Source organism: Thamnophis elegans, chromosome 2 (genome assembly GCF_009769535.1).
Source record: "Thamnophis elegans isolate rThaEle1 chromosome 2, rThaEle1.pri, whole genome shotgun sequence".
NCBI lineage: Eukaryota > Metazoa > Chordata > Lepidosauria > Squamata > Colubridae > Thamnophis > Thamnophis elegans.
Window position 1 is genome coordinate 49,568,270 of NC_045542.1, and position 27,864 is coordinate 49,596,133.

Consider the following 27,864-nt stretch of genomic DNA (forward strand, 5'->3'; position numbering starts at 1 on the left):
CAGATCTGTGCCTTGCAATAATCCTGTCTCTGAGCTCTGCAAGTAGTTCATTTGACCTTGTAGCTTTTAATTTGCTATAGTATGCACTGTCAGCTGTGACACCTTCTAAAGAGAGGTGTGTGCCTTTCCAAATCATGTGCAATCAATTTAATTTACCACAGATCAACTCCATTCAAGGTGTAGAAACATGACAGCAACAATCAAGACAAATGGGAGGCACCAGAGCTAAATTTCTCGTGCTGTTGCCAAGGGTCTGAATACTTATGTCAATGTGAAATTTCAGTTTTTTCTTTTTAATACATTTATAAACATTTCTAAAATTCTGTTTTCACTTTGTGCTTATGCGGTACTGAATGTAGATTAATGACAAAAAATGAATGTCAATAACTATAGAATCAGGCTGCAGCATAATAAAATTGACAAAAGTGAAGGGGTTCCGAATACTTTCTGAATGCACTGTAGCTGACCTACCAGCTTCTACCAGTAAAAAGTACTTCTTACTAGTGCAAGCACATGAGTTTCTCAGCTATTAGAGGACTATGTATATTCAGCATACAGATTGAAAAAAAATAAGGGCAGGGTTAATACCCTCATTTTTATTTATTACACTCATTTGGCAACCTGGAGTCAGTTTCACTATATTCTGTCTGTACTGTAAGTTCCTGAGCTTTTAAGTTTAAGTTAATTGTAAGGACAATGAGATATTTTGAAATTCCTATTTTTCTAAGCACATTTCACAGCTTGACATTATTGACACAATCAAAAGCTTTCATAGAAATTGACTGAATTTCTTCATCTTGAGTTTAAGTTGGAACCTATAATGATGTGAAGTTAGCACTGAAGCAGTGAACTGATGCAATGATAGTGAAGACATTTAACTTATTCAGTACCATCGTTGCTACTAAATAAACCCAGAAACGCATTCTTATCCCTGTTCGTTTTTCTATTATTTTAAATAGAAACATAGAAAACTGATGGCAGAAAAAGATTTAGTGGTTCATGAAGTCTTCCCTTTGAGTTTATTTGCTTTTTTGTTTTCTTTTTAATATATCTATTATTTTTAATTATTATTTTTATTTAATTTTAATTTTTTGTTAGATAATGGACACGTATTTATCTCAAACAGGTTAAGCATGTTTAAACTCTGTTTCTGGGGACTGACCCACTTCCGCCACTGGAACTTGGTTCCAAGCTTCCACTACTCTTTCTTTGAAGTAATACCTTCCAACATTACTTTTGTCAGTTTGAGGTTATGCCTCTGTATTCTTGATTTTTGCTTCATGTTGAACATACTGCATTCTAGAACCTTTTTTACACCCTTAATATATTTAAAGGTTTCAATCATGAAACCTTTAAATATATTTCCCTTCTGTTTACCAGGCTGTACATATTCAGTTCTTCTAGTCTCTCCTGATATGTTCTGTCCCTCAAACCTTGCACTATTTTTGTTGCCCATCTCTGGACTCCTTATCAGTATCTTTTTTAAGTGAGTTCTCCAGAATTGAACACAATATTCCAAACAGGTTTGGCTAAACCCTATATAGAGGGATTAGGGTCCTTTTTCCTGCTGATGACCCCTCTAATGATGCATTCCAGAATTTTGTTTGCCTTCACAGCTTCCTGCCCATACCATTCACGCATTTTGCAGTCATCTCCTATTATATTCCTTAAGTCTATGCCATGAAAAGTGAATTATGCCCTAGAAAATGAAGACATTGCTAAAGATCCATTCACTTATGAATTCCTCTCATGAGTGGCCCTATGAATGTACGTCTCTTTTGCCCTTCCATTAACATAATGGCTTATTACTGATGGAGCCTGTATTACAGCTTCAGTGCTTACTCCCCATTATCCTTCAAGATACAATTTTGCTAAAACAAAACATATTTTTATGAAAAAGAGAAAAGGGAAAAAATTGAAATTATCACATGACCTGTGGCCCTCATAACTAAGTTTTAATGTAACCCAAATATCTTCTTAGAGATTCTATTTGTTAAATAATGTAGGTAAGCAGAGAGGCATCATTGGAACAGCTTTTTTCTGCAAAATTTCCTTCCACATAAATTCTAAGACAAATTTAAATTTTTGGAATTGGCAGGCAGAATTAAGCTGATAAATTTAAGTTTGACAAAATATTATACATTTAATTAGCACCAGCCAAAAGTGAAAAAGGTATTACTGAAGGTATTTGATATGTGGGGGAAAACATTTATAGCAGAGCAAGATAAATTGCAACTTGTACAGCTGCAAACTTAGTTAGCTCTATCCGAGATACAATAGTAATACAATACAATACAATACAAAACAATAGCAGAGTTAGAAGGGACCTTGGAGGTCTTCTAGCCCAACCCTCTGCCTAGGCAGGAAACCTTATACCATTTCAGACAATGGCTATCCAACATCTTCTTAAAGACTTGCAGTGCTGGGGCATTCACAACTTCTGGAGGCAAGCTGTTCCACTGATTAATTGTTCTAACTGTCAGGAAATTTCTACTCAGTTCTAAGTTGCTTCTCTCCTTGATTAGTTTCCACCCATTCTTGTTCTACCCTCAGGTGCCTTGGAGAATAGCTTGACTCCCTCTTCTTTGTGGCAACCCCTGAGATATTGGAACACTGCTATCATGTCTCCCCTAGTCCTTCTTTTCATTAAACTAGACATACCCAGTTCCTGTAACCGTTCTTCATATGTCCCCTAATCATCTTTGTTACTCTTCACTGCACTCTTTCTAGAGTCTCCACATATTTTCTACATCGTGGTGACCAAAACTGAATGCAGTATTCCAAGTGTGGCCTTACCAAGGCATTATAAAGTGGTATTAACACTTCATGTGATCTTGATTCTATCCCTCTGTTTATGCAGCCTAGAACTGTGTTGGCTTTTTTTGGCAGCTGCTGCACACTGCTGGCTCATATTTAAATGGTTGTCCACTAGGACTCCAAGATCCCTCTCATAGTTACTACTATTGAGCAAGGTACCACCTATACTGTACCTGTGCATTTTGTTTTTCTTGCCTAAATGTAGAACCTTACTCTTTTCACCATTGAATTTCATTTTATTAGATAGTGCCCAATGTTAAAGTTTGTCAAGATCCTTCTGTATCTTAAGCCTATCTTCTGGAGTGTTGGCTATTCCTGCCAGCTGCAAATTTGATGAGTCCCATTTATTCCATCATCTAAATCATTGATGATGATGTTGAAGAGTACTGGGCTTAAAACAGAGCCTTGGGGTACTCCATTGCATACTTCCCTCCATGTAGATGCAGTTCCATTGAGGACTGCACATTGAGTGCAGTTGGTCAGCCAGTTACGAATCCATCTGGTGGTGATGCTGTCTAACCCACATTCTTCTACTTTATCTAGTAGTAGGTTATGGTCTACCTTATCAAATGCCTTACTGAAGTCCAAGTAAACTATATCAACGGCATTCCTCTGGTCCACTAATTTTGTCACTTTGTCAAAGAATGCAATAAGATTAGTCTGGCATGATCTGTTTTTGACAAACCCATGTTGGCTTTTTGCTATTACAATACAATACAATACAATACAATACAATAGCAGAATTGGAAGGGACCTTGGAGGTCTTCTAGTCCAACCCCCTGCCTAGACAGGAAACCCTAGACAAATGGCTATCCAACATCTTCTTAAAAGACTTCCAGTGTTGGGACATTCACAACTTCTGGAGGCAAGCTGTTCCACTGATTAATTGTTCTAACTGTCAGGAAATTTCTCCTCAGTTCTAAGTTGCTTCTCTCCTTAATTAGTTTCCACCCATTGCTTCTTGTTCTACCCTCAGGTGCCTTAGAAAATAGTTTTACTCCCTCTTCTTTGTGGCAACCCCTGAGAAATTGGAACACTACTATCATGTCTCCCCTAGTCCTTCTTTCTATTAAACTTTGTTTTATCTATTATCTATTTCTATTATTACTTGGTTTATTTCGCTAATTCGTTGCTTGTACAATTTAATTTTCTTTCCGTATTAAGAGTTCAATTCAGATAACCCAAATAGATTATTAGAATATATATATCATTAACCCAGATGCAGCAAAGATATCTAGAATTACAATGCCTCCTAGTGGAAGTAGTAGGAAAGGCACAGATCCTTTGTCATAAACTGGCAGTGTATACATGAGGTCAGAATACGTAAAGCATTGTACAGTGAAAGCAAATAAATGTACCCCTTTGTTCTGAATGAATCCCTATATTAAACATTAACAGTTATAATTTTGGTTTTCATACCCCTGTTCTTGAATGTTCCGTTTCATTTTTTTCCAGAAACTTTACAGCAGCAACTGTATTATGATGCAATGTACCTGAAACAATAAAGAGCAGAACAAAGCAGATGTCAACTGAAAAACTCTAAGGATACCTCAAATCTTTTCTAGTTATAACATACTATTAACTAATTATTAATGAGGTTGATGAACACAGATGTATAATTGTGAAGGAGGGGGGTAGAATCTTTAATGTTAAAATGTTTTTATTTTCCATTTTTCATTTTCATACACTCACATATATATACTGTGCATAGCCGGGGTCATACAACATTAAACAATAATCACAGCAATTCCTCTTGTCAACAATACCCCCCAAAATAGAAACCCAATATACCTCTTCCACTCTCCATACACCTCTTTCTTCCACCCCGCTCCAACTTTCTATCTTCCCTCCATCATTCCTCTCTACCCTACTTCCCCTCCCCCTCTACCACTCCTCTCTCCCGATCCACTCCCTCCCTTCCTTCTCACCCTCCCTCCCATCCTCTCTCCCGCCCTCTCTACCCATCTTTCTTCTATCCCACTCCTCCTCCCCTTGGTGTATTTCTATTATATGTCAATGTACTCAACTTGTCCTATTTTTACAGTGAAATTAAAGAGGAACAGTATACATGTGAAGTCGCATTACATTGAAATCTAACACATAGTATATATCCCCCTCCCCCCCACCCTCCCCCCAACACCCCACCTCCCCCCCCCGACTTCCCAGAGCCCGTACACGGTATAGATTTTTAACAAACACAGTCTAAAATATATTGAGAAAAAAGAAATTAAAAAAAGAGGTTAATAACATCTCTACATTGATCTTAGTTTCTTCCTGCTACACTAACTTTGAACAGTTTAAATCATTCCTGATCTTAAGCATAGGCTATCTGGAATTTCTTAGTTCCGTATTTGTTTTGTATATAATCAATCCATTTTTTCCAATCTCGTTTATATCTCTCATTTGAATGATCTTTAAGATATGCCGATATTTTAGCCATCTCGGCTAAATTTGTAACTTTCAATGTCCATTCTTGAGTTGTAGGCAAGTCTTCCTTCTTCCAGTATTGCGCCACCAACAATCTTGCCGCTGTTATTAGGTGCAGAATCAAGTTAGTCTCTACCACTGTAAAGTCAATACATATACCTAGTAAAAATAACTGAGGAGTAAACTTTATCCTTCTTTTAAAGATATTTTGCATAATCCACCATATTTTTATCCAAAATGCCTTAATCTTTTGGCAGGTCCACCATATATGAAAATATGTAGCATCGAGAGAACCACATCTCCAACATTTAGGCTGTACATTCGGATACATAGAAGCTAGCTTTTTAGGATCTAAATGCCATCTATAGAACATCTTGTAAAAATTTTCTCTCAGGTTTTGAGCTTGTGTAAATTTCACATTTCTTACCCATATTCTTTCCCATGTATCCAACATTATTGGTTCTTCAATATTTTGAGCCCACTTTATCATACAATCTTTAACTAATTCTGTTTCCGAATCCATCTGTATTAATACATTATATATCCTCTTTATATGCATTAAACTTTGATCTCTTATTTGTTTAAACAAATTATCCTCAACTTGGATAAAACCAATTTTTTGATCTATTTTCCACCTGGCCTGTAATTGCCCATACTGGAACCATGTTTGAACTATGGGGGGTAGAATCTTCATTGCTATATCCAGTGACAATGAAAATGTACTTACTGAAACAATCAAACAGTATATTATTCTAATTTATCTACAGACAGAAATTCTTTCCAGACATCCTCTTTTCATTGGACCTGACTTGTTATAGAAATTTTTCTTTGTAAGCAACTTTTCTTCAAGTTTTGATTTTTTTAGTAAGCAACTTTTTTATTTCTTTAGTAAGCAACTTTTCTTCAAGTAGTTCTGTAGCCGCTGGCCCTAGTTGCTCAGCCAAAAGTCCTGAGTCCTATGGGCCACTTGTCACCCAGATGTCCAGGAACTCCAACACCTAGTGTGGTCCTTGATGACCCAGGTGATGACCAATCCAGTACAGATTTCTGTAAGTTATGTTTCGCCACAGTGTTTATAGGAGGGACATTCTTCACCTGGCTCCTTTGATGAGACCTGTCTAGTATGTTGAACCTCTGGCATGGCTCTTATCTTCCTCCGAGCATGCAAGAATTATAACATAATAGTAGATGTGAAATTTATTTCCCTTACCATCATTCCCACTGACAAAGTAGTCCAGATGGAAAGTTTGAGTAGCTTTATTACATCTAGTTACATTAAGAGAAGGCACAAGTACTTTTCTTGAAGCTTCTGTTGCATTTTCTTTCTGTTTGTCTATTGCCTCACGTGTTTTTTTCAATGTTCTGATCTCCTCTTGCAGGAACTGCTTATGGTCTGCAAAAATAAAAATTCCCATTTTAGGTTGAGAACTTGCAAGACATGATTGCCTGATTACATTTATAAATTAAAAGAAAAATATCCAAAAATTATCAAATATATATTTTCCTGGAACAGCAGTAATATTGGTCTGCTGCAGCAAAAGTAATAAAAGTGTAATGGTATCTTAAAAATAAATTACAAGTTTTAACATATGATAGAACTTAATCAGACATATACTTTTATATAAAGCTTCATATTATAAAATAATTTTCTTATTTCTTTTTCGTTTTTAGGAACTGGCTAAATTAGTTTTTGCTGGTATTCTTTTAAAGATTAGGATAAGAAGAATGATTCCAGAAGCAATTTCAATTCCACATAGTAAAAAAAAAGTGAAATTTGATTTTTTTTTTAAATTTCAGGCTACCAAGAAGCTTATAATACTTCTTGTTTTATATGAAATAGAATATATGTACATGTATGAAAAAGAGATAAATAATAACATGGAATTCGGTAGGCACTGAATAACTATAATTTTAATTTTATTGTCAACAGCAGATGGGTTGGATTTGAATAGTTTAAATCTCATCTTAAGAAGAGACTTTAATATTGTTGCAAATGATAAGCATATATTCTCGCAAGTGTGGAGTAATACTTTGATTGGAGGGAGGCAGTTTCAATGACCATGACTACGTGAGGATCTTAATATTTGCTCCTAAGAATTGCGGGGGGAGATAGAAGGGGAGCTCATGTGGGAAATGCTAACACTTTGGAAAATAGACTCAAGATTCAGAAAGATCTTGACAAAGTTGAGTATTGGGCCCTACCCAGCAAGATGCAGTTCAGTGATGAGAAAAATAAGGTCCTGCACTTATGTAGGAAAAACTAAATGTACAGCTATAGTATAGGCATTACTTGGTTTAACCATAGTAATTAGAAAGCGATCTAGATGTCCCAGGGGACTATGCCACTTAAATATGAACTAGAAGTGTGCTGCAGCTGCGAAAACATGCTAGGCTGCATCAACAGAGTGATAGTATCAAGATTATGAAAAGTGATAGTATCATTCTATACTGCACTATACTACACTTAAAATATTGCATCCAGTTCTGGTCACCATGATACAAAAAAGATGCTGAGATCCTAGAAAGAGTGAAGAGAAGAGAAACAAAGATGACAAGGAGTTTGGAGGCTAAACTTTACAATGAATGGTTAAGGGAATTAGGTATGTTTAGTCTAAGGAAGAGAAAGATTAGGGATGAGATGACGGCTATTTTCCAGTATGTGAGGGGTAGTGACAGAGAAGAAGTGGTTGACTTATTCTCTAAAGCACTTGAGAGTGACACAAGAAGCAATGGGTGGAAGCTCATCAGAGAGAGCTGACCTGGAACTAAGGAGAAATTTCCTGACAGTGAGAACAATTAATCAATGGAACAGCTTTACTCCTGGAATTGTGAGTGCTTCATTGCTGGAGATTTTCAAGAAAAGATTGGACATCCATTTGTCCAGAATAGTATAAGGTCTCCTGCCTTGAGCAGAGAGTTGGACTAGAAGACCTCAAAGGTCCCTTCCAGGCCTGGGATTCTATGTTTTTAGAGTTTTACAAATAGAACTGCTTTTTTATTGCTGTTAGAAACAAAATGCAGACTTTGTACATGGAAGCCACATAATAATAATGTCTACATAATAATAAGCTGCAGAGGTAAAAAATCAATCTATTCAGCACTGATCAAAATTACTGAAATTAATTATATGGTATAAGTTAAAATTTTAAAAAGATATGAGCTGGAGAACATACATTTAGCATATGGGGGTCAATGTAAGGAACAGATTAAGTACCCCTAATCTATGAGGAAAAAATCCTTGAAGAGCTATGGGAACATTTGCAGAGGGAATATATATATTCAGGAATCCTTCCATTAGAAAGTCATGTTCAAAGGCAATACAGAGCACCATGGAAAGATAAATATTCACTAAACTGTTTAAAGTTACAAGAGAAGACATAGTTAAAGTACTAACTATTCTCTGTAATAATATGGAAAATGTTTGTTTGTTGTTTAATTTATAAAATTTATTGGCTGCTCATCTTGCTATAGGGCATGGTAATTGTTGGTGGCTTACAATTACATCTAAATTAAAACATAAAAAGTTAAAACCAAACCTTAAAACCAAGGACACATGGGGTGGGCGGGAGTAGAGTGGGAAAGAGGTAGGATCTGTTATTACTCAATCAACCACCTCCATTGTGCTGTTCCCCCATTGCAGCCCCAAGTCGACTGGTAGAGCCATGTCTTTCAGCCCTTATGAAAAGATAGGAGGATTGGGCCAACCTCACATTGGGGAGGAAAGATATTCCGGAGAGAAGGAGCAATAGCAGAGAGAGCCCTCCTCCTGGACATGCCAGTTAGAAAAATTGGGCTGAACGAATCCGCAGCATGCCTCTTCTGCTGGCATGAGTGGTACAGGCGAATCCCAGTAGGGTGAGACGATCCCTCAAGTAACCTGGACCCATGCCATGAAGGGTTTTAAAGGTGATCACCAACACCTTGAATTGCACCTGGAAGCAGACTTGTAGCCAATGCAATTCATGGAGCTGTGGTGCTATAGGGGCCATTCTTGGGGGGCCCAAAACTACTCACGCTGCTGCACTGTGCACCAGCTGTAGCTTCTGAACGCTTTTCAATAGTCCAGTTGTGAGATGACTAGGGACTGAACAACTGAGGGCAGAGAATCTTGGTCCAAGAAAAGCTGCAAGTGACACACAGCACAAAGTTGTGCACAGGCTTTCCTAGCTGCGATTGCTACCTGTTCCTCGAACACAAGTTGCAAGTCCAGGACAAACCACAAGTTGTGGACTGGGTCTTTCTGTGGCAGTGCAATCCCATCCAGAGTCAAAGATGACAAAGTCCCAGATCCCAGATCCTCATGTACCCTAAGCCATTCAATCTTACCAGGGTACAATTGAAGCTGCTTCCCCCTGCCCCCATCCAGACCCTCACAGCCTCCACGCACAATGAAAGGACAGCCATGGCATCACTTGGGTCACCAAGAGTGGAAATATAGAGTTGGGTGTCATCAGCATACAATATATATCTCAGCCTATGGTGATGGATTGGATCACCACAAATTGGATTCAAAATTGGAGACTGAAATGCTAATTAATCATCTGTAGTATGCTTTAGTCATAGACATTCCTCGGAGAATATAAATATTTAGAAAAATGTAAACATAAGAGAGAGTCAGTTTGGTGTAGTGACCAAGATATCAGGACTGAATTCTAGACCTGCCTTAGGCACGAAGCCAGCTGGGTGACCTCTCTTAGCCCTATGAAGGAGAAAATCTTGCCAAAAACTCTGCATAGACATTGTCAGGAATCATCACAGTACCAAAAATAAAAAATAAGAAAATCTTCCAAAAATACAAAAGAAGCTTTTGCTAAAGGAGACCACACTTATAAAATATTAGCTGATAACCCGGCGTTGCCTAGGTATTTGTTTATAGGGGGAAAGTGCCTGGACCAAATATAATTTCTAATGTTGGATTTTCCCCCTTACCAGAGGGAACCCCCTTGTGAAGTACTGTGAAGTCATTACCATGGCAACTCCACTGAGCTTTACAGTAGAAGCCATTTTACGAAAGTACAGTAGAAGCTATTTTAAGGCATAAAAGGCTGTATCTTAATAGAACACCCACCCACCCCCAAAGGCTTTGTGGTGTCTTACCCCCACAGTATTTGTTTCCAGAGAGCAAGTCATCTGTGTACCAAGTTTGCTTGAAATTGCTCGAGGAATTCCAGAGTTATGTTGGAACATACACACAGCCATTTTTAGATATATAGATAGAGACCTTTGTCAGTAAATTAAATCCATTTTATTATCAGGAGGAAATAAAACTACAGCAGAATTAGTTATACCTGCATTTTGCATTTTCATTTTGATGTCATCAAAGGAAGCTGCCTGATAATTAAGGGTCTCCATTTCTTTTCTCATTTCTGCAATAACAGACCTCAAGATATTGTTCTGCTGCTGTAATGTCTGGATATCAGCAGGAGGAAGATGTTCAGAAACTCCTACCATACCCTGTGGATAATCAAGAAATTCAGGAATTATCAAAACTGCCTCCCTCCAGAATAGAATAAGTCATTCAAAGAAGCAAGCTCAGTATATAGCAAAATTACCAGTAAAATCATTCTAATGACATGCCATATGCATCAAAAAATGAACAGTATAGTTAATAATCTTAAAAAATATCTGCGGAACTGTTTTAGCTACTTATTACTCATATATAAGCACACACATACAGTATATATACACATACACACAACACATACAGTATATATAAACATACACACTGTAGTACAGGTAGTCCTCAACTTAAAACTGCAATTAGGATCAGAATCTTGTTCACTAAGCAAAGTGGCTAAACAAGATGTTCTGTGACAGCTTCGCTTAGTGACTGCAATCCCAGCATTCCTAGCTGCAGTCATTAAGTGAGAATCATGGGCTGTTACATGTACAGAGACTGGAGTGCAGGACTGCCAAAAGAGGGTGGTGAGACCATGGAAGACCTTAGCACAGGGTATGCATGTGTGGGGATTGCTGTAATGAAGTGTAAAGCCTCAGCTGCCCGCCTAGCCCAGCAGTGCTTCAGAAACCTTCTGAATACAGGTTGGTGAATGAGATTTCTGAAGCAGGGCTCCTGCAGTTCTCCAAGCCAGCGTCCCATTTTTCTGACTTGGAGATGACCAGAAGGTTTCTGAAGGACTGTGAGAATGGGATACTGGCTGGGAGAATAATATGAGGTGGTGAGGCGGGGCACAGTGGGGTCAGTGGGGCACAACAGAATCTGTGAAGCATAGGATGGTGGGGGAAATTGGGGCTTTGAAGAACAGTGCTGAGATGCTGAGGTGGTTGGTCATATTTCTCAGACTGACCTCTACTTCAGCCCCATTGCTGCCCTTTGGGTGCTGTTGTACAGTGCAGCAAAAAGGTCACAGATTGGGAAAGAGATAGGCAGAAAAAGGGAGCTGCAGAGCTTCTGTGACAGTTAGGTGTGGGCCAAATGCCCTAATGTTGATCTTATGTCTGTGGGATGCTGCAACAGCCGTAACCTGGGACACAAGTTGTAAGTCCATTTTTTTCAGCACTGTTGTAACTTCAAATAATCATTGAATGAATTCAATTGAGGACTACCTGCAATGAAAATTTAAGTTGTGAATGAAATCTAAACAAAAGTCCGTATACTTAAATATTAGTGTATCTTTCCAAGTGTACATCAGCAGTACATTTTCAATCCTGAAATATCATTTATCATTTTCTTAGATGACCTTCCCTGTCTAAAAATTATGTAACTAAGTATTTTTTTTTCAATCTCCACTTCTGAACTCATTTCAAAGAAGATACTCTTTTTAGAACAATAAATAGTGGGCAACCACTAGAGTGCAGCATAAGGTTTTTTAAGATTCAAAACAGTCTCAATATTTTTGATAGTATATATGGAATGGCTATTAGCAATGAAAAAATATTTCTCTGAAAGGCAAAAGTAAATACAGTATCAGAAACATTGGCAAGTTTCAGCAATACAATAATATTTCTCAGTAATTCATATGCTGTGAAGAGCTTAAATCTGATTTAACACTTGGAAATGGTAATAATATTTTGAGAACACAGAGCAGTGTTAAGTACTTACACAAAACTTGTTTTGTGTGAGTTTCATAATTAAAAAGAGACATCTTACATCACATGGATAAAAAACCAATGAATCATGTTAATGTGTTAGATTTTTATCTTACATGTGAAAGCTGTTACACCCTCATGTCACTTTGACTGGTTCCAACAAAAAATTCACACAACTACAGATTTTGGAAACTTCCCCCCACCATATACACATCATAGTACTATGGTTGATGATTTTAAAAATTGACATTTAATCTTAAGATGCTTGAGAGGATATATCATAGCATTTTTTTAAGCACTGAAGAGCTAATACAAAGAATATCAGTCTGTTCTTTAGGTCTTAAGGCCCTAATTATAACCTTGTAACAGTAAAACTGGTTGCATAGGAAGACTGAGTTATTCATTAGTATATATATAGTATACTTGATCTTAACCAATAAGGCCAAGAAACAATTTATTAAACATGTTCAAGCAAAAGCAAATGTCAAGGATGTTTGAAATTGGAGTAAAAGTTTAAACATCTTGGTCTAAATAACCCCTTTCAACTTTATAATTCTGTGTTTTAATTGCTAATATTTTTTTTTCACTGTGTAATATTTATTGGCCTTTTGTATCTAATTATTGTAACATATTTCCCTAGTTATCCTCCTTATCCCATAAAATAGTTCAGTTATTCTTTGCATTGATCTTCCTTCTGATGGACATCATACATATCCACAGAAAATCTCCCTGAGAATAAAGGTACCATCATCATTTCACAACAGTGTTTTTATTCAGAAGAAATGACTAAGCAATTCCTCAAAAAGCAGCTTATAAAGATTCATGCATAGGGAAATATGTTTGCTCTCCACTGTTCTTGGGAGAAAAGTGTTACCTCATAGCTAACTAGCTTTATCTACTAAATGATTTAAAAGGAAAAATTTGCAAAGAATTATTGGACTACTTCTATTTCTGGTTCTATATCATAAACTGTTAAAAGCCAGTTACCCATGCAAGACAATCTTCAAGGACAAAGAGTAGTGAAAATGACTCCACAAATAATCAAATGTTATTTTTATCCAGCTTTTTTCAGGAAATATAAAACCTTTCAAAGGTAGCCACAATGCCATATTGATGTAAGCCTAAAAATAGCGGAAGCAAGCAATTATCTAGCCTACGGATGGCTAACCCACAGTCACCAATCAATTCCCAATGCTATTGTGTCTTCTCTGGAGCTCCCTCCTTAGTTGCTATCAAAATTCAGCAGCACAATTTGCTGCTACACTTTGCCAGCATTATATGCTATTAGAATTAGACACTGAATCTTTAAAATGCTTGAAGATCTTTTTAATGTAATAATTTGGAAAAGTTTTATTTCAGTTATCTTGACCTTTTTCACTTTGTATTATTTATCATCCATTTCTTTTCTTTATTTTAAATGCATTATTTCATTTGGCCAATTGAAGAACCTCAGTGCTTAAGCTGAAAGCTTCCATAGAATCACTATGAAAGCAACATACTGTAAATAAAGCTATAAATAATATAAATAACATCATTGCTAGTAATGATTAAATAAGTAACTGCCTAAGAAGAAATGTTGGGAATAATTTGCTATTGTTTTCTTTCCAGTGAGCCTCCTGGCTTCATGCAAATTCCCTAAAAGCAGGAAATGCTTTCCAGCAGTCAAAAACAGTATTATATATCTAATTCCTTTTTCCTCTTACAAAATACAATTGCAAATCTGCATTCCCAGAGTATGAGTTCTCCTTAAGGATTAAAGGATTTTCAAGATCATATGAACAGTTTTATATTTAGAAAACATAGACAACTGCCCCCAAAGTATACATGTCTTGCATTGTAAAGATTTTATTAGTTCTTCTACAGCAGGGGTTTCAATCTGGATTTCTTTGAGTGCCGGATCATTGTAGTTCTCCTCTGCGGGCTGGCTGGGGACAACAACGGGGGGGGGGGGGGAATGGGAGATGGGAAAGCAAATGTTTTTGGCCTGGACAGCTTCCTGCAGCACTTTGCTGGCTAAAACAGGGCATGGGGAGTCGTGTGCCCCCCCTGCCTCTGTTTTGGCCAGCAGAGTGCTGCAGGAGGCCATTCAAGCTGAAAACGGGGCATGGGGGACCCCCGTGGCGTCCACACCCCATTTTGGCTGCCAGAGGCACTGCAGACTGGTCCTTTGCTATTTGCAGGGTAGCCCCGCAGGCCAGATTTAAGCATCTCGCAGGCGGATCCAGCCCCTGGGCCTTGAAACCCCCGTTACATGGGATTTGTGGTGAAGGAAAACACTAGCCTCCTTGTGAACAAACTGCAGCTCTAGAGTCTATATGTGCCTGAAGATTCAGTGCTTGCTAAATGGCTGCTCTGACGAAGGTGGTAGATGAAGAAGGTTGAGAGAGACAGAGGAAGACAAAGAGAAGCCTTTTTCATCTTGCCAGGCTTGTATAAATGAATTCTCCTTCCCCTGTATGTTGCTCAGTTGGAACTCAACACATTTAATTAATTAATTAATTAATTAATTAATATGCTGCCCATCTCTCTACCAAGCAACACTGGGCAGCTTAGAATGTCACAAATTACTAAAACAAGTACAGTATTAAGACATTAGACATTAAAAATTAAAACATTTAATATTAAAACAGATAAAAAGAACCGACACAGAGACAGGGTAGACATGAGATCTTGTCCTAGTCTACTAACCACTTCCAAAATGGGACACTCCAATAGGGGCCCTAAGACAGTCGGCAAAGCAGGGTTTTCAGACTGCTTTGTAAGGCTAAAAGGATGGATGACCATTTTGCTTTATCAACGTAAATTCCAGATCCAATTAGGGTTAATAAGTAAGAACTGCCTATAGATTTGAATTTTTCAAACCAGATATATTGTACATCTTTATTCTTATCAAAATTGGTATTATTCTCTTGGATTTGGTCCAGTTCGTTTGAATTTTGATTTTGTCTTCTAAAGTACAATATTAGCCACTTTAACATGGTGCCACCTGCATGGCTGAGTATGCAGCAAACCATTTGTATATCCAGATATAAAAAAGACAATCTATTTTATATGGAAATTATTTCATGAAAGTATTTTGTCATGTGTAATGCAATTTTAATGAAAAATATCCAACAAATTTCTGTATTAGTGCAATCAAATAGTTTGATTAAATATTAGTTTTCTCCCACAGAATAATACTGACTATAACTTTAGCTATACAATAAATAATGTTAAGTAATTCCAACCTGTTTCTCTTTTAGCAAGCGAAGTTGTTGACAAGCTTGGTCTCTTTCAACAGCTACAGTAGACAACAGTACCTCTAATCCATGCAATTTTTCTTCCTTTTCTTTTAGTGCAGCAGTAGCCTATAAAAAAGTTAAAGCGACTGAAGAAGAGTTTTTGAAAGATTCACTTTTATCTTCTTGTACATCTAATATCCCATTACAGGTCATCCTCACTTAATGACCATTCACTTGGTGATCATTCAACAGACCTCCCCAGAGTTACTTATAAAACGCTTCCAGAATTCTGACAGCTGTGCCCCCTGATCTCATGATTGCATTTTGGGCACTTGGCAAGTGACTCACATTTACAGCCATTTGCAACATTCTATGGTCACATAATTGTGATTTTCAGCATATTTTTTTTTGCTGCTTTGCATCATTTACTTCCAGTTTCTAACAAAAAAAAAATTCCCATCATTAAAACAGGTTCACTTAAAATGCTGCACAAAAGGTCATGAAACTAAGTATGGTCAGGTGGTGTCCTGCTTAATGACCACCACAACACATGACCATAATTCTAGGCTCACTGATGATCACAAGTGGAGGATTATCTGTACATACATAAAATTTAATCTTTGGAGTAAAATTAAATTCAATCCCAAATCCTACAGAAAGACCTATGTAGGGAAAAAAATTCAGGCCTGTCTAGATCAAAGTACTCTGCTAAGTTACTGTTGGCCTTACCATTCTCCAATTTGACTACAGTGATGAACTACATATAGGCTGACTTGGCAGACTACATGGAAGCTGAAGTTGGTGCAGAATATAGTGGCAAAACATACAGCATGAGAGTTGCCAAAGCTGTTATAACACCAGGTTTGAAGATAATGCATGGTCTATTGCAATGATGGCTAACCTTTTTTTCCTTGGGTGCCGAAAGCACGTGTGCACTGTCGTGCATGCTCGTGTGCCCACACCCATAATGCAATGCCCCTCCCATGCACCCCACCCCCTGCACATCCACATGTGACACTCCCATGCTCCCCTCACCCCCTGCGCATGCGTGCACAACCCCCCCTTGCTCGCCCCGCAGATTGCATGTGCAGCCCCCTTTTGGCCTCCCATCCCAAAACAGCGCTGGGGAGGAGAAAAAAGCCTCCCGTCCCAAAATAGTGCTGAGAAGGGGGAAATCCTCTCTTCGGAAACAGCGCTGAGTGGGGGAAAAGAAGGGCTTTTTCTCCTCTCAGTGCTGTTTTGGGATGGGACACCTTTTTCCCACCTCAGCACTGTTTTAAGAAGCCTCCCTTCACAACTCAAAATAGTTTGGGGTGGGGGGGAATCTCCGGAGATCTGGGAAGGCACAGGCTGCAGAAATTGAGGTACGCACGTGCGTCTCCCGCCTGCAGGGTAAACCCTAAAATCAGCTGGCCAGTGGGAGCAACGGCTTGCGTGCCCGCAGAGGGCTCCGCGTACCACCTGTGTCACACGTGTCATAGGTTTGCCATCACGGGTCTATCAGAAGGCTTCTAGGTACCTTTTTAGAAAATTCTATTTAGGTATTTAGGCATTAATATGGAAATGTTAGCCTTTGGAGGATCAAATAGGGTTCCCGCTAACTGTACTCTAGAGCAGGAGTGTAAAACTCAGGGCTGGCTGGACGGATGCGTCATGCGCTGACCACACCCACACCCAAAGTTTAGCAAAGGGGAAAAAGTTGTGATACATCACATGATGACGCTGTGATGCTGTGAATTTGACTCCTGTCCTTTAATGTAGTCAAACAGCTTTTACACAGTTTAATTTATGATGAATAATGGTAGTGCTGTTTATTCTCATACCAGATTTTTGTGGTCAGTGTAGAGCTTATGCTTTTTATGGATAGTATGTTTGATTCTTACAGAAATGTAAGATGTTGTTAATAAATTAATTTTATTTAAATTAATAAATGTCATTTAATTAATTTATTCAGAGTAGGCGCCACCCAACTACAGATGATACTGGGCAGCTCATAATATAAAAATAAATTAATAAAAATAAAGCTAGGTTCTGACATCACACTATATTTTTAGTTGCTCTCATTTAATTATGGAAATGGCTCACTGTCAGCAGCTATTGCTTTTCAAGTTCCAACATCTATTTCAATTTGGACCTATTTTTAACAGAATATAGGTGGAGAGAAAAAGACTCATTTCTAGCATTGAACAGGTCTTGCTACTTAAAAGCTGTAAACCAACTAAGCTGAAATTTTCTTTAACTAGTTATTCTGACATAGGCTTCCTGATACAGTAACAAGCAGACACTTAATCCCAAAAATACTTTTTATTTTAAAGGTTGTGAATTATATTCATTCACAGCCTGTAATGAGTCCCAAATAGTTTTTAAAGAGTCTGACAGTAGGCTGCCAAAATCTTTTGAAATAAGGTTGCTAAGCACCCACCTTTATCTTCCTTGAAATGCTGCCAAAGACCTAATTGACAATTAGCTTGGCTAGGCCACATGGAGCAAAGAGTCAAAATGGAGCTTCAGAATATAAAGCGATCTTTATGTCCTATGGCAGGGGCCAATCACCTCCAAGCTTTACTCCCAAGTCATCCCTTCTGTCTCAACTGTTCTTGCTTCTGGTAGCTCTGCGCATGCATGCATTGGGAACAGGGGGAGCCTGTTCCTCTGCCTTGCTAATGTCCGACTCTGGAGGCAACACAAAACTCCCAGATGGCCCTGGCCCCGTCTCTGCCTCCGATGCAGAGCCCTCGTCCGAGCCTTCCCCAGACTCCAGGACTGGTCCATGTTCCTCCCCAACCTCCTCGCTGTCCGAATCTGCTACCAGCTCCGCAAGCCACTGGCAGATCGCAACATTTTGATACTAATCAAAATGATGCTCTACTCATATCTGTAGACAATCTTGCTGGGAAGTGTTTTCAACTCTTAAATTGAAATCTAGCAGTGTTGCCTACAAGTATATATAAATTATTAAAAAAATAAATCATCGGCTACAGGTCAAAGCAGACTGAACAAATTACAGTGAGAAAGCACTAATCCTGTCAGTAAGATGGAACATCTGACGTATTTGTTAGAAGCATAGAAGTATTAAACTTTTCATTAAAACATCAAATATTCATCATGAAATATGTCTCTGTTAATACCCTCTGCTTAGCTGCTAGAAATGCTGACCTGGTCCCTAGCTGTTGACAGGTTCTGTATCAGAGCCTCTGATTTATGATATTGATTCCTTTCAGCATTCTCACATCGCTGCTGCCATTCCAGCTCTCCTTGCACTTTAGCTCTTTCCAAACTCTCTTCTTTCTCTATTTCAAGTGAAAGCTGTTGCTTATATCTAATACAAGGGGAAGAAAAGACATTACTTAAATATTAATTTAGAAGTTAACGTTTACAATGCTATAAGAATGATGCATTTAAAAAACCCTTTAAAACAGTTGTTCACTAACACATATTATTCCAGTCCAGTAGCAACTGAACTTGCAAGGTGAAAATTAATGACTTAAATCTATTTGCAAACTGGAAAAAATTCTTGCATCACTCATTAAGTTTATTTTTTTAAAAGAACAATCTTATACTTTTATTGATAGTGAGAAACATATAGTATACCAAATAACATAAACTTTCAAAACTGAAATGAAAAGACAAAATACAGAAACATTAATGTAGATAAAATATGGAAGAAAATGGAATGTTGCAAAAATATGGCACTGCTGTGAAATACACACACAAAAATTGAATCTGCATTTAGGTAAAGCTAAAAGACAGTGTATACTATATAAAGTGTGAAAGTTCAATAAAAGGTTTGAAGCTTTTTTTCTGAACAAAACAGCAATTTATTTGCTTGTTGCACAATCTCTTCTCCATGTAAACTCCAGGTAGTTTACATGGGTTCTTCCACTCATCCATCATTATAACATCACAGCAGTTCTGAGATACTAGTTAAGCTGAAGTGCAGTGAGTCATCCAAGGTTATCCTGCCTGCTTCATAGCTCAGTAGGATTAAAAACTTGTGTTTATTCAAATCTAGACTGACTTTCTATCCCATATATCACAGCTACTCACATAGCCTTCTAGATGTCCTTATTGGGTCATTCCATGTCAAGTGGTCTGATTTCAGAAAAGTGCCTTGTTTGACCATCATGGATTTTGATGTAATTTGTTGTGAACATATACACATGTCCCCAATGAACATTGGTAAAGTGTTACATTTGCCAATGCAATACTTGCGGCAATATAGTCATTTGTTTGACCCCATACCGCAGCCTTCTACAGTATGACTGAGGTTTCAGCAACTTTGAGACATAATCTCTTCAGCAATATTTTGTTGAGAGAAAAAAACTTCGCCATGTTGTACAGCTTTTTGTGCTCTATTTAACAAAATAATAAACACATTCTCATGAGCGATTTCCATCTAGATAGGTTGGAGCAAAATTGGCCGAAAATGAAAAAAAGGTTAAAGTTTGGCTTTTTATATCTCTGGAAGGAAAGGTATGAGAAATGTGAAACTTTGTGCTTAATAATTTAGCAACACAAGGTTTTTGAAAACAAAATTTCATGCTCCTACTGCTTTCCAATACTTCACAAACTGAGTGTAAAGTTGCCATTTTTTGTAAAAACACCAAAAATAGGTTATTTTTAGCCTATTGCTGAAAGTTGCTGAAACCTCAGAGTCATACTGTAGAAGGCTGTGGTATGGGGTCAAACAAATGACCATATCTCTGCAATTATTGTATCGGCAAATATAACACTTTACCAATGTTCATTGGTGACATGTGTTCATGTTCACACCAAATTTCATTGAAATCCGAGATGGTCAAGCAGAGAGCCTCAGACCACTTGACATGGAATGACCCTATTCACCCTTGATGACATTATCATGCAAGTGATTCCCAAATTTAATATCATAGCACTTAGCTGACCAACTCTTGATTAATTGTGTTCATGGCATATCTGAAGTTTTCTGAGGTTGACTAGCTAATGGTAATCAGCATGTCCAGCATAACTTTCTTTGACCTTACAATTCTATTGTTTTAAGAAAGGAAAAACACCAGAATGTAGAAGCAGGGCGTGACATAATGAAAGCAATGAGTCTTAGTGTTCTCATTTCATCTCTTGAGTTCTCTGGCATATAGCATTAACTAGACAACCAGTGTCTCATTGGGTCACTGTTTCAGAGACACTGTATTTCCTGACCTAAACAAGAGAAACAAAATGACCAAGTATGATTAAAAAAGCAGGGGACTTCTAACTTTTTGCTGGCTTCCCCACTGTGTTTGTACGAATCTGTCAGGGAGCATTGGAAACCTTCCTTCCTTTCTTCCCTCCCACCCCCGGGCTCCTTTTAGATTTGAAAAATGTCACTCGCAGGATCTTTTTGCAGAGGGCTACAATTGGGAAGGGAATAGGAAGCCTCTGGCAAACTATTCTGATTGCCATACTTAATTCTTAAGGAGAAAAAAATGGCACTGCTGAAATTCATCTATTTTGTCGCCAAGATTCTGTGGATCAATTCCAAGATACGGGATGGTAGAAAATGTAATGCTGGGTGGAGGGGAGAGGCATCCATGCAGGTTAAGAAAAGATAAGGTTGTAAGCCCATCCCTTTTCAACACATGTCATCACATGCACAGAAAAAAAAGATTCAATTGTATAGTCGTAGCTTCCATCTTGACTTTTTTACTCTGCCAGCACACACCTCTCCTGGGACAACCTGCAGGTCAAAGGCAGTCCAATAGTGGTATAACCCAAGATTAATTATCAATAAACTTTTTGAAAAATCAAAGGTTTAATAGGAAAAATAATTCACCTTTCAATATCTTGATTTAAGGCAACCACCTCTGCTTTTAGCTTTACTACTTCTTCTTGCTGTGCTTGAATCTGTAAATTCTTGGAAACGGTCTCTTTGGATATCTGAGCTACTTGAGAATCCCAGTTTGTTTTCAGTTCTTCTAGTTCATGTTCAAGTCTTAAAAAGCAACAGCTCAAATTTGATCTCCTTAATTGTTTTATTTTAAAGAAAACAAGTAAGCAATTGTCTAATTTATCTAAGTAGTCGGAAGGACAGTCAAAGCATGAAACTTGGCAATCTTAAAATAAGATATTATATAATAAATAAAAATTATATGATGCAATATTATGCATATATGATAGATTTGGTTTCACTGAAATTTCAGAGACATATAATAGAACATTATTACTATACAAATACAAACAGGAAGGAACAGTTACTATTTAGGTATGTTCTCTATGCAAACATTTTTATTTACTCTATATTACTAACATGGATTTATTCCTAAATTCAAAATACAATCTATTAGATTATTTTGATTTTTTCTAAGTGAATCTACAATTTTAGATAACATTCATTGTTAGATGTTTTTACCAAGACTTGCAGAAGCTAAATAGAGAATAATAAAGATTAAATATTTTATATAAACTCAATCAATTTAGATTTAGATTCTAAGTACTGACTTTGTCAACTTATTTAGTGACTGTCTGAAGTTACAACAATGAAAAGAGTGACTTATGACAATTTTTCAAACTGACAACCACTGTAGCATCCCCATAGTCATGTGATCAAAATTTGGACACTTGGCAATTGGTTCATATTTATAACAGTTGCAATGTCTCAGGGTCACGTGATCACCTTTTGTAACGAGCGAAGTCAATGGGAAGCCAAATTCACTTTACAACTTTTACTAATTTAAAATATAGCCAAGCTCAAGAGCTCCTGCCTATTCTAAATATTCTTCTCTCTAGGGAAGGTTGATGTGGGAAGCAGGATGGCTCTGTCCCTGGAAAGGACAATCTATTTAGTCAGATAAAAGTAAATGCAATATCCTAGAGAGCCCTCAGGAAAACTAACATTACTGTCTAATACAAAGCATAAAAAATAACCTGATGGCAAGATGGCACCAAAATATAGATTCTGCAGTGTTTGTTAAAATGTCAGTGAGATTGTATATAATCCATAGTAATATTTTAAAGAGTACAGTATTTTAAATGATATCTTTTTAGCAAGGATTTCAACTACCATATTTTTCAGAGTATAAGACACACCTTTTTCCCTCAAAAAAGAGGCTGAAAATCTGGATGCATCTTATACACTGAATATAGCATTTTTTGCCTCTAAAAACTCTGCCTCTTCACCAAAATGGCCGTGCATAGTCTTTAGGAGCCTTGCAGAGTGCTTCTGGGGACTGAGAAGGGCAGAAATGAGCAAAAAATGGCCTGTTCTTTTGCTCAATTTTGCCCCTCCTAGCCCCCAGAAGCACTCCATAAGCCTCCTAAAGGCTATGCATGCCCTTTTTTGACAAAAAATGGGCCCATTTTTGTGAAAAGAGGGCCATTTTTTGCTCATTTTGGGGGAAGGCACCCCCCAGGAGCATTCTAAAAGTCTCCTAAAGGCTATTCATGCCCGTTTTTTGAAAAAAAAGGCCTGTTTTCATGAAAACAAGCTGTTTTTTGGAGGTGTGCAGAGTGCAAAAACTTTTTTATTTGCCCCTTCAAAACCTTGGTGCGTCTTATACTCCGGTGTGTCTTATACTCCGAAAAGTATGGTAAATACAATGTATTATTAAAAGAAGAAAGTCAAAAGTTTTTTTGCCAATTTAGTCTGAAGAAAAATGCTGTAACAGAAATTCAGTAATTAAAAAATGCCAACTAAATCATATTTGGACCAAATATTTAATGGGTTTTGAATTCATGAATTAATAAATAAACCAATAAATAATGTGTTCTGAAATAGGTTAGTTTTTTGGAAAAAAAATGTTGCAAAGATTGTTAAAAATATTCACTATGTTAGGGAAATTAAAATTAAATGAGAAATGGTAGAAGGATTTCTCAGGAAAAGGAAAGAAATCAGAAGAGCAAGAAATAGTTATATACAATCACATCCAGATACTGCATGAGCATCCTCTTTGTCCACTCCAACACAGATATATATAATACCTAAACCTATATTATTTACAGAAGATAGATGAGCAGCCAATTACATTATTTGAAATAGAGGTGTCACAGAGGACTCCAAAGTGTTTTGGATTTAGTACAAAACAAAATGCACTGGAATCCACAAGAGCACAAATACAACCTTTATAGTCACTCATTAAAGCAAGTGCATCTGTTTCCAGAGTTATGTGGCTACTGTGGAAACAGATCCTGAAAAAAGACTTGCTTTAATGAGTCACCAATGAATACTGCATTCATGCTCCTACCTACTTCCAAGCCTCATTTTAGAATACTATAGAAGCACTGTGCAACTATAGAACTCATCATCTTTAAAAGGAAAGCCTTTATATTATTAAACCTAAATAGTATAGCCATTTCAAAACAGGAGTTCCAGTGGATTTTACTCCACTAGTCATTGCCGACTATAGGGAGCAGTGCTCATCTTTATTTCAAAGCCATTGAACTAGCACTGTCCAAAAACATTTCCAGGCTGAACTAGCCAGCATGACATCACGGAGCATTGCTACCTTCCCACTGAAGTGGTACCTATTTATCTACTCGTGTTTGCATGCTTTCAAACTGCTAGTTTAGCAGGAACTGGAACAAAGACAGGAGCTGTTTTTGAACATGGCTGCTGGCTTTTCAGCCAATAAGCCCAGTGTTTTACCTGCTGAGCCACCATGTTGTTTCCATTTCAAAAGAGGGTTACACAAAATTATATAAGTTAAGGCTATCAATGACTATGTAGTGCATGTATCTGATTACCAGTCACAATGGAAGGGGGGAAAAAACAGAGGAGAGGGCTATTATCCTGTTCAAATTGTGAGCTTCCAATAGATATACTTTCATGATTACTTTGAGAGAAACAAGATCCCAGATTAAATAATGATCCAGAAAGATTCTTATGTTCTGTTTTGTATGTTTAATTAATTTACATAACAAGCTAATAATAGGTGGCTTTTAAATCATGAGTAGTGGTGTGACTGTGTATACATCAATTATTCCAATTCACATGAGGGGAACTTTTTGATTTTACTGCCATAAGCTACATCATCAAGCATAAAAGTGTTGATCAAACCATCCCTATTTCTAGGCACTAAATTTCAGGAAGGATAGTGGCAAATTGTACCATGTCCAGAAAAGAGAAATCAAAATTATAAGGGGCTGGGAAGGAAAAAATGTATGAATAATGATTGAACATGCTGAGTATATTTCAGTTACAGAAAACAAGGTATTGGAACAGACAGTCGCTGTCTTCGCGTATCTGGAAGAGTATCCTACAGAAGTCTGTGCATAATTATTCAGAGTAGTTCTAGAAGACAGGACAAGAAACAATGGCTTCACATTTATGAGGAAAGATTACTGGATGACATCAGAAAAAATATCCCAATGGTAAAGAAGTTCAACCACCATGGGAAGTGGTGAAAGCCCACTGGAAGTATTTGTTTACGCTGAACTGCCACCTGTCAGAGATTCTATAATAATGAATTCCTGCAAGGCAGGGGGTTGGACAGGATGGTCTCCAAGGTCCCTTCCAACCTTTACATTAATTATTTTGTAATAAATCATCATTACACCTATCAAAAGCCATTGATTGAAATGGAAAACTATTGGCTATCTTCACATCAAAATTTAACAATTTACCTTCATGCAAAATGCTTTTGTGTTTCAAGATATGCTTTCTTCACATAGAAAATTGAATCTAAAAATTTAGGATGTCTTATTAGTTAATTGTTTTAGAGTAATCATTATGAAAACCATTTTTCTTATAGACCAATGGTATTTTCTAGCTGATCAATGAATTAATGCTGTTTCTCCAGGACATTTAGAGCATCCTGTTTTAGAGAACAGGATTTGGTTTCCCTCTGAACTATAATTAGTAAAACTATATAGACATTGGATTTTTAAAATAACCTAGTATAGCCTATAGCAGACCTACATTCTACTACCCTATTTGCATCTTACTTAATGGTTGCTCTTAGAGAAATCCTTCCTTTTTGGTATTTTTTTTAAATACTAATTTAAAAAAAGAAATAATAACACTTCAAATTTGTAAGAACATTTGAGCTGGCAGACTTGATTTTCTAGAACACAGTTCTGCTTTGGACAGTGATTAGGAATAACAGCTCCTAATTAGTATACAATTAACAAATGGTCACAATTTATTTTATTTAGAACTCATTCTTAATACAAGCAATTTGCATTCTTACATTTACACTTTTATATTATAATCAAGAAACTCTAATGAAATAAGGGCGTACCTAAGTCCTAATGAATCAACACTATTCTGCCTTACTTATATCTGCACTGAAAGAACTATCTTCTACTAATAGGATGGCCAAAGTAGAGCCTGTAAACATCACTGTACTTGGGTTCCTGAGCCACCTGTAAAGTTATAAAGAGCCGTGGTAGAGCAGTGGTTAGAATATAGTATTGCAGGCTAATTCTGCTGACTCCTGACTGCCAGTTCAGCAGTTTGATCCTGACCGGCTCAAGATTGATTCAGCCTTCTATCCTTCCGAGGTCGGTAAAATGAGAAATGAGATTGTTGAGGGCAATATGCTGTCTCTAAACACTAAACGGCTTGGAGAGGGCTGTAAAGCACTGTGAAGCAGTACAAAAGTCTAAGTGGTATTGCTATATCCCCCCCCCCCCAAAACAAGAGCAAAGCAGGATTTTTATTGACTTGATTTGGGACAAAAATTTTCTCCTACTAAAAATTAGTTGCAAGATATGGAAGCCCAGGCCTTACCAGTCAATTTATTACTATAGTAATCCTTACAAAAGGAAATAGATTAACATCAGGCAAGGCTGTTTCTTCAATGAAGATTATATACATCTTGAGTGGATAGTGGGAGAATTTCCTAAATTCGCTGGCTGATTTTTGATAATGGATTTTTTCTTCTTTAATATAAATCTATGGAATAAATCACCCTATAGTGCACTGGACAGGGTGTGTGTGTGTGTGTGTCAATAATAAAACCTAGGAAGAAAGAACTACCTGCCCATTTCCCACTGAGAATTCTGCACTAACAGAACCTTTAGTGGGCATGATCTTCCATTCCCCAGTTTTATAAGAAAAGAATTTGCTTCCAAGTAAACAAAACTATTTTTGAATCAATTAAACAAGAGAGTTGAGCCTTGTCTTCTTATTTACTTGTATATGAGGAATACTTGGTGGTCTCTGAGCTTGGCTGTTTTCTTGCACACATTTCATTATCCAACTAGTTAACATCATCAGTGCTGCTGATGTTATCTAGTCTGGGAGTGAAACATCTGCAAGAAAACAACCAAACTCAGAGAGCACCAAGGACCCTAATTTCAACCCTGAGCTACAAATATTATCCTTTACAATAGTGTTATCATTTCTCTATCCCTATATATGCCTGCTTCCCTTTCTATCTTCTGCAATTCTTTCCCCTCTTTATTTACTTTTCCCGGTGGTTTTTCTATCATATCTTTTAGGGGATTTGTCCTATTTGTCCCATCAATGTTTGTTTTTACAGGTATGTCTTCTTCATGTGACCTAACAATTTGTTTCTCATAGAGTTGACCCTAACCATCTCTTTCATGTTAAGAAAACATACATATGCCTATATGTCTGCCCAAGAAAATGCCCAATTTTCTATAATGTCACACTCATAGGACAGAAAGCTCCAACAAAATGCTTCTGTCCATCATATTTTCTAAAAATGCCAAAATGATATATGGTAGTATCTATCTATCTATCATCTATCTATCTATCCATCCATCCATCCATCCATCCATCCATCCATCCATCCATTATATAGGAAAGTAATATCTGAATGTGGGGCTGGATATGAAAAATGTGTTTCATGAGCATAGAGTCAACTGTAGAATTTGGGATTTTATCCCCAATTAATGTGATATTTCCCATAATGTAATAAAATTTATGTGAGAAAGAATCGACTAGTACTTCATCCTAGAGCATTGTTGATACATACAGAATTACAAATTCATAGACTGATGATAGTGATATGCTCCATTGAGTGAGAAAGGAAGGTGAGTTTGGGGAAAATTGTACATAATTCTGATTTTTTTAAAAAAAGTTGTTAATGATATGAATGGATTGGTAAGAAGAGATAGAGAGAAGACAAATAATAACTGGTGATTTTGAGACCAAAAAAATGAATGAGAATGGTGACCTTGTATTTCTTAGAAAAACTCCATTTTGCTTTGAATTGGTGGCTTTGATTGTTTATTAATCCATACATGCAAGTCAATAAAAGTAATGAAGGTAAAAGACTGTTCAAGGATTCTCTGTGTGAGATAGGGCATTTTGGGAAGAAAGTTTCAGGGGAAGTAGATATGGAAGAGGAAGAAAAATGGGGGAAAAAAAGATCAGCTACAAGGGAGAATGTATTTATTCTTTTTTAAAAAGAAAAAAAAGTTATTC

The 27,864-nt window shown here is 37.1% G+C and overlaps 2 protein-coding genes across 8 annotated transcripts in view; one reads left to right on the forward strand and one right to left on the reverse strand.

Annotated features, from left to right (window-relative positions):
• CCDC57 (coiled-coil domain containing 57) overlaps positions 1-27,864 on the reverse strand; it is a 74,652-nt gene that overhangs the window by 22,469 nt on the left and 24,319 nt on the right. For 5 of the 7 annotated variants that reach the window (XM_032209344.1, XM_032209343.1, XM_032209340.1 and 2 more), the window contains 6 exons: positions 21,307-21,495; positions 18,672-18,834; positions 15,522-15,641; positions 10,533-10,698; positions 6,455-6,637; positions 4,237-4,310 (listed from right to left, as the gene is read on the reverse strand). In XM_032209344.1, coding sequence (XP_032065235.1) covers positions 4,237-4,310; positions 6,455-6,637; positions 10,533-10,698; positions 15,522-15,641; positions 18,672-18,834; positions 21,307-21,495 — 895 coding nt within the window. The remainder of the gene's footprint in view (positions 1-4,236; positions 4,311-6,454; positions 6,638-10,532; positions 10,699-15,521; positions 15,642-18,671; positions 18,835-21,306; positions 21,496-27,864) is intronic. The other 2 variants (XM_032209342.1, XM_032209345.1) reach the window with 2 other exon arrangements.
• The window catches only part of LOC116503140, an 83,144-nt gene that overhangs the window by 10,497 nt on the left and 44,783 nt on the right, over positions 1-27,864 (forward strand). The window lies entirely within an intron of this gene.